This window comes from Rhamphochromis longiceps, linkage group LG15 (assembly GCF_057381845.1).
Source record: "Rhamphochromis longiceps isolate RC_006_pf linkage group LG15, R_longiceps_female_GT1.1, whole genome shotgun sequence".
Taxonomy (NCBI): domain Eukaryota; kingdom Metazoa; phylum Chordata; class Actinopteri; order Cichliformes; family Cichlidae; genus Rhamphochromis; species Rhamphochromis longiceps.
The window spans coordinates 4305566-4319128 of record NC_140571.1 but is presented as its reverse complement, the minus strand read 5'-3'; the positions used below and the strand labels follow the sequence as shown (position 1 = coordinate 4319128).

General features: G+C 40.9%; 1 protein-coding gene across 1 annotated transcript; it reads left to right on the top strand.

The window, feature by feature from the left end:
- The first annotated feature begins 294 nt into the window (after positions 1-294).
- Positions 295-6900, top strand: trib2 (tribbles pseudokinase 2). The gene is made up of 3 exons (XM_085382471.1): positions 295-1648; positions 3065-3357; positions 5382-6900. Exons 1-3 carry the CDS (start codon positions 1379-1381, stop codon positions 5854-5856), a joined length of 1038 nt encoding a protein of 345 aa, XP_085238597.1. The 5' UTR covers positions 295-1378; the 3' UTR covers positions 5857-6900.
- Positions 6901-13563: the final 6663 nt, after the last annotated feature.

The following is a 13563-nucleotide window of genomic DNA, read 5'->3' as shown; positions in this document are numbered from 1 at the left end:
TAACACAGCACGTACAGTAGCTATACTCTCACTCCGGCCCCCCCTCCCCATCCAATTTACCAGCATGCGACGCATTTAGATTCCTGGGGGTGTAGCCGCACTACATGGCTCTCACATGACTTCACCGCATATTATAAGGCAGCTCGGAAGCCAATGAGCTCTCGCTGTTTAAATGACGTCAGGGGGCGGGTCGGCATGACTCTTTGTATGTGTGTGCATGTGCGCAGGTGTGCGTGTGTACAGAAGCCCCCCCCACCCCACCCTCCCGTCCTCGTCCCCTCCTCCGTCAGGCAGGCAGGCTTGCTCTCTCTGTCTGTACAGGCGCAGTGTGTACAGCTCGGCTGGCCTCCCTCCGCACTTGAATGGACTAGATTCCCAGCCACGTAAGAAGCACAGCGGCACCACGGGAGAGGATGTCCTGCTGAATCGAGGGATTGGCCTGGGAAAGTCGGCCGGCCGTCCCTTCCTTCCTTCCATCAGATTTATATCAGCAGACACTCAAGAAAGACGGCACTTTTATTCCGCAGGACCGGACCAGCAGAAAGAGAGAGGACGTCGACTCCCGCACACAAAGAGCCACAGCAGTCTTTTTTCCGGATGGGGGTTTCTCCTTATGTGATAGATGACAATCAGCGTGCATGGATATGATCCCGGGGAACAAGGCCGTGCACTGACCTGGTACTAGTTAGCCAAGGGAGCTAACTAGTTAGCTCTGCACCTGCTAGCTACTAATAGTCTAAAAAGTCAGCAGCTATAATTGGGCTGGAAAGTTGCTTTATTTGTTTCTATTTTTGCATTTCCCCCCTTGCCTGACAGCTGTGTCTTATAAATTGTTTCCGTTTTATGAAACGTGCCATACCGTTAACCGGCAAGATAAGCTAGCAAGACGAGCTGCGGGTTTACTCTTCATTCATTTTAAAAGCTAACTTTTGGCAACCTTTGTTGCAGTTTTGTTCGCACTTAACGTCAGTGAAGCTGCAGCACGTCTGTGCTAAGGGGTTTCATCCAGCTTAAGTCAGTAATTCTTAATTTTTCCTTTACCCCAGTCTCATCCAATGAATGGAAAACAAAGGGGTGCAAGTGAGCAGTAAAAAATCAGAGACCAATTTTAGTTGCATGAAATCCAGCGAGCCAGTTTTGGCTGCACAGAGTCGGTTAGATTTTGCAAAGGCAAGGTGCATTTAAATCTCTTATTTTTTTGTATTTTTTTTTTTTTAGAAAAAATTTATTATTTATTTTTTTACTTCATGCAAGCGTAACAGAAGTACTTGGACAGATTGTCTTTCTGCACAACGAAGTGTTATCCCGACAGAAGAGGATAAGAAGAACAAGGAGGAGGAAGGCCCCCGATTTTGTGGAGATATCGCACTTATTCCTCATGAACATACAGAGGTCAAATCCAATTAACATTTCACGCTATGGGAGATCGCGGCACAAAGCGCACGATTTCGAAGAATTGTCTTGTTTAAGGACTACAGAGTCTCATCAGAGTTTCAGCCCCAACCTCGGGTCTCCCAGCCCGCCGGAGACCCCGGACTCCTCGCACTGTATCTCCCGCATCGGGGACTACCTTTTGTTGGAGCCGCTGGAGGGAGACCACGTTTTCAGAGCCGCCCACCTGCACAGCGGGGACGAGCTCGTATGTAAGGTTAGTAGGCAATATGGTAACAAACCTTCCCTATTTCGCAGCATGACTTTACTCCCCCCTTATGACGTCAATCTGGGGAGAAAAAATATATTCACATATATATATATATATTTTTTTTACTGCACGAAATATTTTTAGGGGTGCGTTGCTTGCACGTCTAGATGAATTAAAACGACTTTATTTCGATGCCTAATGTCCTCAGATGTGATGAATGTGCTATGCAGAAAAATCCTGAGCTGGCTTTTATGGGTTTCCTGTCCACCATCTCCACTTTTTAATAATTGCTTGAACTGTAAATAGAGAGCTGGCAGCAGCAGCCTAATGGAAAAAGTGAATGGAGTGAGCTGTGTGGCTTGGATTGCATGATGTAACGTTGACAAAGGAGTGAGTAACCACGCACACACTCCTCTGTGCTATTCTGGCACAGCCATGGCTTCTTTCTTTCATGGCACAGTGCTCACTCTTGGATCTGTAGTGCCAACATATCCATAGTGCACCTTTTTTCTTTTTGTTTTCTTTTTTCCACCAGGTGCTCAGTTTTTAAAGGGAAGTTGATCTGAGTAAAATGCACACATTCAAAAAAATATATAAAAAACGCTGCCCTGTTAGGCTTGGATGAAACTCATGGCCTCTCCTCACCACATTTATAGCTTCTGACTTCTGTAAATTACTGATTATGAGGGCAGGTGGGTTGTCCCTGAGGCTTAAGTGGATGAATTGAGGCAATACTTGCATGCACCCTTGGACTCGTACGCCACAACATATCAAATAACCTGTGCCTTTTGACTTGAGATAATGTTTTGTCAGGGCAATAACAAATTAATGGCCTTTGGCACAAGCCTGTGTACTAACTGCTGTTTGACCCCCATCTGCTTTGTGCTGGTTTCGATACAGCGGTGATCAATTCCCTCCCCCCCTTTTTTTTCAGGATTGATTTTTCTTGTCTAGCTGGAGTCTTAGGGTGCAACTTAAGATCCCCAGACCTGTGGGGTGTATTTGTATCGACTGCAAGAGAAGCCCTCTCACCTGAACTGCATGTACTGAAAGTCAATTGGGGGTTACTATGGAAACAAAAGAGACACTGCAACCCCCAGGCTGCAGCACAATGCCATGTACTAATACAATGCTTTCAGTTTGCCTCTATTTAACCTTACTCGCTCTGCCAAAAGACCAAGTTTGGTGTCCCGGGAATGTGTTGGATTACTCATGTGTTGGTTACATTTAGTTCAATTAGAGGGCAATTTACACCTCCTTCAGTTGGATTTAATTGTGTAAATCTATGGTGGGAAAGGTTTGGTTTATAGATCTCCAACCACCAAAAGAATCTAATGATATAGCTGAAAAAAATATATACATACGATCTAATTCTCCACATTGCTAACAGTAAGCATAAATTCTTCCTTCTTCTGATTGCAGGTTTTCGATGTGGGCCGATACCAGGAGTCACTGGCGGCCTACTTCGCCCTTGGCCAGCACCAGCACATTAACCAAATCCTGGAGATTTTGCTTGGGGAGACGCGGGCCTATGTGTTCTTCGAGAGAAGCTATGGCGACATGCACTCTTTTGTCCGTACCTGCAAGAAGTTGCGAGAGGACGAAGCTGCCAGGCTCTTCTATCAGATAGCCTCGGCTGTGGCACATTGCCACGACAACGGACTGGTTCTCCGTGACCTCAAACTGAGGAAGTTTGTCTTCAAGAATGAGGACAGGTGAGTCCCATGGAAACCTTAGCATCTTTTGTGCACTTTGCAGTTTCCCTCTGTTTTTTTTTTTTTTTTGTGTATAAGATGCTATCGGTGTGTGTGTGATATTACAGCTAATACCGCAGATAGTGTAAGTTGACACTATACAAGGTGTTGTGCAGAATGAAGGAAATATGAGCCTTTTGTGTGTCGCCTGGTTATTCTTGTGCACATATACTGTAAATGTGAATGGAATCACACTTGGGGGAAGGAAATGAGTTACACAAATGTAATCGCTACTCATGCTAAGACTCAGGAAAGCTGTTGAGCTGAGAAACATGGACAGATAAGTTATCAGGGGAAGCTTTTGCATGTCAGATGATCCATTACTCTGGGCTTATGTGTGATGGAAACTTTAGAATAACACTTTTCACAGTGCGGGTTTACTGACCCCTGCTGGCAGCATATGAAAACTACAAAAAATCTAGACATCTGTTAGAGCAGCTTTTTAAGTTCTTTCTTTTTTCTTTTAAAGAATTTGAGTGGATGCCAGTTCAGACTCAACGTTTATTCTTTTCATTAGATACTGTATACAAATCCCAGCTCTAAAGCATGTCCTTAAGTACTTCTTATTTAACACCTTGAAGCCACATGCTGCACTCAGGGCCTTCAGTCTGAAAAATGTGACGTCATTCTCTGGCGCTCTCTGTGGAAAAGAGAAGTTGAGCCGCCTCACATATTTAGTACAGGTCCAGTAACCTTGAATGTCACTGGGCTCGGATGCTGAGGGCCCCTTCCACTAAATGATTCATGCCGGGTGAATTCTAAGAGTGATGTGAAGGGCAGCACCGGGTCGCATTTACTATGTGGCCCGTCAAGACTCCTCTTACAACCTTTCAGTCCTGCTGAAACGGTGAACGAGTGCAGAGAGATGAGAGAGGAGACAAAGCTGCCTTAGAGAGACCTCCTCTGGCTCTGAGGCCAAGTGTGGAACAAAACGCTGCGATGACTGCAGAGAGGAGTGGATGAGCAGACAGAAAATGATACCCGAGCAGGCTTCTGCAGCATTCGTTGGCTTCTTGACCCGAATTTGTCATGCTGCCGTTAACCCTTGACCAAACGGCGGCATCAGTCAAACGCTGGCCTCGAGTAGAATCATGTAGCTATTAAACAAGGCTCGTTTGTTTCTTTCTTCTCTACCGCGCCTCAAGATATTTCATCATGAGCGCCGCCTCTGACTCAGCTGAAATGCACAATGTGTGCCAATATTAAATTCGGCTCCGTTTTAGTAGTTTGCCTTCCTAGGTCCTCTTAGCTCTAATTGCAGGTTTGCACATCCTCCAAATGAGCTGTTATCCAGGCAGTGGTGTGCTGTGTTTAAAATTCACACAGCTCTTTATATTGCAGGGAAACAATAGAATGTTCCTCGTTTTAAAACCTAAAATCGTTCTGCCACGTATTAATGAAAGGAAACGGCCTCATGTGAAAGTCAAACGTAGCAATAAATACATCCTTCTCTTCGATCACAGTCTCGTTGCTTGGTGCATCATATCGTATTGTCTTTACCTGCTTCTGCTGGCTGACTATTCATGTATGGGGGCTTTTTGTTTTCGGTGCTTGAACTTACACAGATTCTTCAGTGATAAAGCTTCTCAACAATTAGTCGCTATTATGAATACCCAGGGGCATTGTAGCAACTGTTGCAGGGTTTAGAGCAAAAAGTGCAAATAGATGCTTTGATGAGTAGGAGGGGGAGGGGGGGGGGGGGAGAGAGATTTTACTTTTCTGATCAGTTACCCATAATTATGTTTCTTCTGGAAAATCTGTTTGTATAATGCCACTTTTTATATATTGAAAAGAAATGTCAGACGTAAGCTGAAAGAATTATGCGATCTACTTCCATTGACATCCAAAAGTGATGGATTTAAAGTACTTTACGTTGCCTGTCAGAATAAATTACCCACTTGATGGTTTTCTTCTGATTGCTCAAATTCTTTCTATATCATCCACATTTATAAGGAGCTCAATGAGTTTTGTTTGTGTGTCTGCAGAAGCCTTGTGAAGCTGGAGAGCCTCGAGGACACGTACATCCTGAATGGGCACGATGATTCCCTGTCAGATAAACATGGCTGCCCCGCCTACGTCAGCCCCGAGATCCTCAATGCCAGCGGCAGCTACTCGGGGAAGGCAGCTGACGTCTGGAGCCTGGGCGTCATGCTTTATACCATCCTCGTGGGGCGCTACCCTTTCCACGATGTCGAACCCGGCTCGCTGTTCAGCAAAATCCGCAGGGGCCACTTCAACATCCCAGAAACGCTGACGCCCAAGGCCAAGTGCCTGATCCGCTCCATCCTCCGTCGGGAGCCGGCGGAGCGCCTCACCTCTCGGGAGATTCTGGAGCACCCGTGGTTTGCCTCATCCGGGGCGCTAGGGGGCACTGCAGTGCACAGCAGAGGGGAAAGGGAGCAGGAGCAGATGGTGCCTGAGGTGAACATGGAACAGGAGCTGGAGCAGTTCTTCAGCTGAGCAAACACCAAGCACAAACGGACGACTCCGCCACGGTTGGCTCGCCAAGCTCGCAGCAGAGCCAAAAAAATAAACAGTAGAGTAGAAGTAAATAGGTGAATTTGTCACTCATAAAAAAAGGTGTTTCCATTGTGTTTCCTTTGCCACCATTTCATGGAAAACCTTGAGTCTGGCATGACAAATGGCATCTATACATCATCTGGCGATGCACGTCCCAATCGGGGATGTTGCTACCAGATATGCAAGTTGCAAACAATGTAGCAAATGTTCTTTTTTTTTTTCCCCAGATCTGTTTTGTTTTAAATGTGGTGCTCATAGAAGTAGACACATTCACCTTTTTTTTCCCCTTTTTTTGACACTATGGAAAGCATGAAGGGACATACAGACAAGGAATCCGAGGAGAACAATCCTAAAGGAACTGACAGACTCGTAACACCCCAGCTCTTTTTATTGGTTTTCTTTAGTTTGATGTCATAGCTTTAGGTGGTCATAGTTCTGACCCAGGAGCATTGTTTAAACGGAGCAGGCGTTTTCTTGTGGTTGTCATCATAATCGACATGGCTGACCTCGCCCTTGTCTCATGGTTTTAAGTTTTATGTCGTGTGTCCATGTCTCGTTTGTCTGTTTTATATTGTTGAAGATTCTGACAGTCACTAAACTCCTCAATGGCCTTGTCTTTTGTTATGTTTCCGCCTCCTCCTGTCTCTTACCACACTTTTGTTTTTCCACATTACTTTTGTAAAGCATTTTTGTTTTTTAAAAAGCTATTCCAGTCTATTGTTACTGCTGCTTTATTGTCACTCTGTACACCTCAATCTTAATCTATTTTCATAGTCAGCCTCCCCACTCGGTATCATGCACTTGATGTATTAGGTGAAAGGATGATTCCACCTCTAAAATTAGCTTACTTTTTTTTTTTAAATATATATAATTTAATTCCATTCTTCAGTTGTAGGAACAAGAACATAACATTTATTTAAATTGTAACAGCTATATATATATATATATATATATATATATATATATATATATATATATATATATATATATATATATATATATATATATATATTAAAACTACATTGCAGGGTTTTTCTTTATCCAGAGATTCCTTTTTCATGTATGATATAGGCAATATCTTGACACAGGACAGGCGCCAACAGAGAAAAAACAAACAAAAAAAAGGTCTGTCTGAAGTTTTAGAATACACATTATCTTCTGTGCCAGTATTCCTGTACCCCCGACAGCCTCATGCCACCCAGTCTCCCTCACTTCTTTTTAAGAAAATTGATATGAGATATTCAGTGATAGTATTGCTATGACATGCTCACTCCAGAACCTCATGTTAGGTTGTTTTTATTTTTTTTTATTTTGTTTTTTTGTTTTTCTACTCCCTGCTTAGGTTCTGTGAAACGGTCATGCTCGAAAATGGGTACCAGTGGACACGTTTTGTCGTATCTCAATGTTACTTGAATTTGTGTTTTCCTTAACTAGACATTGGCATGTGCTCCATGAATGCTATAGCCTGCCTAGCAAAGGGTGGGAGGTCGGGGTGGGGTTAGGAGGGTGCTCGTTTTTCTTTTTCTTTTCTTTCTTTTTTTTTTTTAAGAAAAGTTTAAAAACAGGAAAAATTCTCAGTTTGCTGCTTTTCTGAGTTGTTTTTGGATTTAAACAGTAAAACAGCTATTGCTTTCATCGTTTTTGTAGACTGAGCTACCTTTATTTAAGCTGGTGCTGATTTGGTGCTAATGTTTAGTCCTTTTTTTTGTTTCATGGATGGGGATGGTGCATGGTGGGATATCTGCCTCAGATGTTCTGATTGTATCGTAACAGATTCTGGTGTTTTGTCCAAATTTATTCAGTAAAATAAATTGTGAACTACTACTGGATTTTGTTTTGGGGGTTTTTTTTTTTCTTTCTTTCTTTTTGTTTTTTTTCCTGTACATACAAAATAAAAGCTCTTCAGCACAACGTGCAGAATCACACATCATTACACACTTAACATTTGTAATGTTGTAATGGCTACATTTAATAAAAACACACACAGACACACCATTTCATCTTTACATTGTAAGGTAAAGACACTACAATAATACAGAGAGATCCCCAACAATCATGTGATCCCCTTTGGGCAAGCATTTTGGCGACAGGAAAGGGAAAACTCCCTTTTAACAGGAAGAAATCTTGGCACAGGGAGGGGTGGGCGTCTGGTGCAGCCGGTTGTGAGGGGAGGAAGACACGCTGTGGAGTGCCAGGGGTCAATAATAACTAATGATTAAATACAGAGTGGACACATACTTTGCAAAAGTCTTTAGCCACCCTTTGAAATCATTACAATGGTGAATTTTCACAATAAATGTGGAGAAATTTTCAAGTAATAATTATATTACTCTACTATCTACTATTGGATATCATTGTCATGCAGTGGGGGTATCCCAAATCATCTCAAGAACACAGTTGTGACTTTGAGGACAGAAGACCCCACCCACTTGCTTTTCCTGGCTTTAAAAAAAGAAGGAATAAAAGGAGCATAAACTTCCTCGCCCTTAGACAAATCCAGTCGAGTCCTGGAATAAAAATGTGGAATTGGAATTTAGACTACCAGCTAAGTGATAGTTATTTCTCAACAACCAAGTAACTGTGATGTAGATATTTGCAGCCTATTTCTGTATTTAAAACAAACAAACAAAAAAACCCAGTGCTCTTCTGGCCAGCATGCCCCAACAAAAGCACTTCCCCATTCCTAATGAGACTGCAATCACTGTCAGAACTTGAATGGATTGCAAATGAGTGAGGACTGCTCTGTCAGCTCCACTTCATCTAAATGATCGCACACATGAGACTCTAGAAGAATGCTCTTCAGTCAAATCATTTTCCTGGTGTCTCTCTCTCTTGAGAGACTCCTGCCTACAGTCCTTTCTGCTGTTCTGTGTGACAACATTGTAGTTCTGCAATTGTAGCCGACCTGCTGACCCCATCCTGTGTTTGAATCGCTCCGAGGAAGAGAATCACTTCAGATTTCATTTGTTCATGCAGTGCTTTGACAGTACTTTCATCTGTGTGTGTGTGTGTGTGTGCTCAAGAGCACTTCCACCTATCGTGTTCATTCATGGTAACCCTGTTTACGGTTGAATTATCTAATGTGATAACCCAAATTCTCAAGAACAAATTCAAGTTCTTAGGTTTAGATTGACACTGTAAAGCCATGTGTCATTGCTCAACAACACCTGCTAGTGCACTGTGTTTCATACACAGCAACACAAGCCTCCTGATCTCTTTGGGCTAACATAGCGAGATGATTTTAATTTAACAAATGAGGATCTGTGGTGGGCTTTGTTGGTTTCTTTGTTTATTAAATGTGAAACATGAAAGCTTATGAGCAGAGTACACCTGAAAACTTGTTATCAAGCAGATAAAAGAATTCAATACAGTCAACTGCCTTCATAGGAGAAAATGAATGCTGGCCTGCCCTCTAGTGGTAATAATGACACTTGACATTTTTATGTCAAGTATTGCAACACTTAACATAAAAATGAGTTTATATAGAGATATGTTTCACTGAGACACAATGTTCTGTTTTTAAACTTAGTATTTAATTATTCCTTATAATAACATGTGTGTATAATTTCCCTAATAGGGGATCTTACAAAGAGGTAATGAACTTTAATTTGTATCACTATTAGCCAATAACTATTAACTAATTTATGATACTAAACTATTTGCTAATGCTTTATAGTTAAACTGAAAACAAGTTGGGCTGCATTTATTTTTTTCTTCTTGCTACACATGTGCATTCTCTTATTATATTCATCATAAAGGTGTCTACAAATGACCTTTAACCTCACAGGAAAAGGTTGTCCCATTTAAAAATAGACACTTTAAAATGAAAATGCACCAAAAGTAAAGACATCTCTCTCCTTTCAACTTAGACAGCTGTTTGTATCCATCCTAACGTCACTGCGATCTTGTTACATCGGTAGCCATCAGTTGGCAAAAAATGTAGCTGTGTCTGTTTTACAGGCAAGTGCATGATTTGAGCTAACCAAGCCGAGAAGGCGGCAGTCCCCCCACCCCCCGATGTTTGAGCATGCGCATTGTGGATAAATCTTAGCCTTCCACTGGTAGGAGACCAGTGTGCGAAGCAGGCTACCACTTGCTTTGCTTTTACAGGTCTGAGATCAGTTATCACACAGCTAGCATTAGCAAGTAAAAAAACTTCGGTGATTTAGCATCCTAAGAGTTTCCTCTCGCTAACCACCTTGGTCAACATGTGTGATGTAGAGAAGATGGAGTGTGAAGAAGTTGTTAATAACTCAGTACCCGAGCAAGGAAAGCTGTGACCATGATGGAGAGGGGACCGCAGCTTTAATAAAACAGGCAAGTTGACCCAGGTGCTGGCTCACCAGCACTTTCAGATTAGCATCTACGAGAATGTTTGAATGTACTATGTTTAATCAGCTGCTTTACTAATGCTCCACCATCGATTTCTTTAATCCCCTCATAGATATTAACAATTAACCATGTCACACACTACTCAAGCCTTTTCATTTAGCTAATTTTTCTTTTTTGTCATGAATAAATTGTAATACATTGTACTTTTTTAAAAGGACATAAAATATAATATAATGTATTTAAAATGAACTCGACCTTAAACATATGCAACATTAATATTAATCAGTTTAACATTAAATTGACATTTTTCTGCAGAATATTTTTTTACTTTTTAAAATGTATGCACATTTTTCCAGTTTGTGTACTGGGGGTTTTCCTGGAGTTGTACCACTCTCTTTCCTGAAGGAATGGTTTGAAAAGTTTCTCCACCACTTGTCATTGCCAGCTAATATTGCGGAATTTTTGTTACTATGTTAGATATTTATTTAACTATAGAAGTAGTAATATTTTACAATTCTTCAGCCAGGAAGGAGTCCAGAAAGGTGAAGGCGTCCATATGAGAGTGCAGACAGGCAGCACAAATGGTATGTTTTAATCTGATCCAGTTTATCTTGTTAAATTGCTAATTAGTGAAGGAAGATTTTTTTTGTTTGTATTTTAAGTAATATTTACATCCACAGACCTGATGTTTAAAAGGACTATATGTTAATGATTTCTGCAGTACCTTAATATTTGCCATTGACTTCTGCTGCAGATTTGGTAGAACATGAGAAGCTAGACTTCATTACACTTTATCAGTGGCTTAAAAGCTAAATCAATTTTTTACAACCTGACAATACAAACACTCATGTAAACCTTACCTGCCAATGAAATGTTCATTTATTTGAAAATTTGTGCTTCCAAGTCTTAAGACGTTTCGCAAACGCAAAAACATTTGTAGAGCACATATTACAGCAGGAGAGTATATCAAAAAACCTGCCATGTTATGATGTAAGCTTGAAAATAATGTGAATCTAAACATTTAAAAATATAATTCATAGCAAATAACATGTAAGGATAACAATTTAGGGGTAAAAAAAAAAGCTGCCACGTATAGTTTAGCAATCAAAACTAAGTTTGTCATACAATTTTTCCAAAAGGACAGAGGTGAGTTGTGATCTGTCAGAACAGTGTTCAGGTGTCATTCAGGCAGTTCCAGCTACTCCTCACACAGCTGTGTCTGTTTTCAAAAAAGCTAGCAAAGCATACATCCAAACACACTGAAATTAGTTAAACACTATAGCTTATTAAAATAGTAAAAAGTCAAAATATCAAATTTTGGAAGTAAGGATACGTTTAAACTGAAAAATATGTTTCCAAAAAATATGGCAGAAAACCTTTTCCTCAAATAAACACTTAAAATCATTGCATTGTTTACTTACCAAACAGCAATATGATGGCAAAAAATCTGTTGTTCTATGCAATGAGAGACTTTTGATACATTGTGGCCATTCTAAAGTTTCTAAGAAGCTTTCAAATGTTTTGCAAGAACTACACGAGTAGTATCTAAAACGCAATCAGGCAGGCAAAATCTATCAGAACAATCAAAAGATCAATCTCTTCCTCACAGAGAGACAGAAAAAGCAACTTAATCAGAGCCACAGAACTTGCTAAATAAAGAACTCGAATCACCAAAACACTACTGTTCAACAGCGACCTCCAAACCACTTCACAGGAGGCGAAACAAAGCTTAATGCTTGGTTGTGGACTACACAACCTATCATTTGACAGTGAAAGTCTTATATACTCATAAATCCAAGTTTGAGATTAGTGGCAACAGAAGGGCGTATGTAAGAGGACACAGGAGAGAAAATGATACCTCAAACTAGCTGTGAAACATGGCAGTGGGGATAATGGGGTCTGAGGTTGTGTGGCCGTGAACACCTGCAACAAATCAGCTGCACCCTCAGCAAGGAGAAGCAATGCTCTGTTCTTCAGAGGCATGCTTCTCTGTGGAGAAGGATTCGCAGATTATGACCTCAAGCACACACGCTGCATGCCTTTTTATGTGAAATCTCGCTCAAACTATCAAATTTTTTTCATAAAGACATGAAGGAATGGTTACTGTGCAACTGATAATGTGAGGACATTGTGTGTTTTCTAAGCTATGTTTGACAGTCTAGCGCCGTGATCGTAGGCTTTCATCTGATTTAATTCATGCAGTTTCAATGTGTATGCTATGCAATTAGGAATGTGACTAATTAGAGATCTTCAACAGAGGCCATGAACGGGCAATAGCTGCTTTGCCGTATAAACACCATGGAAAGTGTTGCCGTTTCTATTTTGAACATAAGTAGGTACATAAACATAGAAAACTCTACTTAGAAAAGACATTACTGGTTGCAAAGATAAAGATTTTATAGGCTGGTGGAGGCCAAGAGCAGAATTACAGACAGCCACATTTCTACCGCTCCGTGCTTGTATCGCCTGTGACAGCAATGATTCATCTCATGTTTACACTATTCATTCAGTATTGTGCATTTCCACAATCTGTCAAGCTGTTGACATTCACAAACCATTTCATGACTTAGAAAAAAACACACAAAAATGTTCTCAGACTCCAGCTCTGTTTGGGCTAAATAATTGACGTGTGTTTGCAGCTTATTGTAACACCAAGACAATGCCTTAGCTATTTAGTTAAGGGGGAGAAATCCATTCAAGTGTTTGCTTTATTTGTCCTTTTAACAAGTTTAATGTGTTTGCCTAATGTCCTCGGCTTTCTCTCAAAAAGCCAGAGCGACATACACTCTGGAGGAGTTCTGTTAGCAGTTAATGGAAGATTAACTCCATGGACAAACATATTCAGATGAGTTACTGTAATGCTGCTGGTTCCAATGCATGTGCAGTGACCCGCTGGCCCGGAAAATCCTTCTGCCACAGTAATCTTCTTTTCCAATCCAATCTCTATGGAGCTTAATATCAGCATGAGATAACAGATTTAGGCTGGAAGTGCTAGGGGGATTTTTTTTAAATGATGAATAGAAAATATTAATAATACTATCACGCTACAGTGGGGAAAAAGAAAGACCCAAGAGTCTAAAAGCTAGGCAGAAAAACCGAAACATTTAAGAGCATTACCTTTTATTCTTTACTATTCTACTATACATTAAGGGATGTGACATATGAATGTGTTGAATAAGCAGACTCGTAATGTACTGTAAGACATGCCCTTTCTAAATCAGTACTGGGAGCACGATTTAGCCGTATTATACTGTTATATTACCGTAATCACAATACTCAAAATAGGAGCTTTGCAGTGTAATACTGTAAGCTATT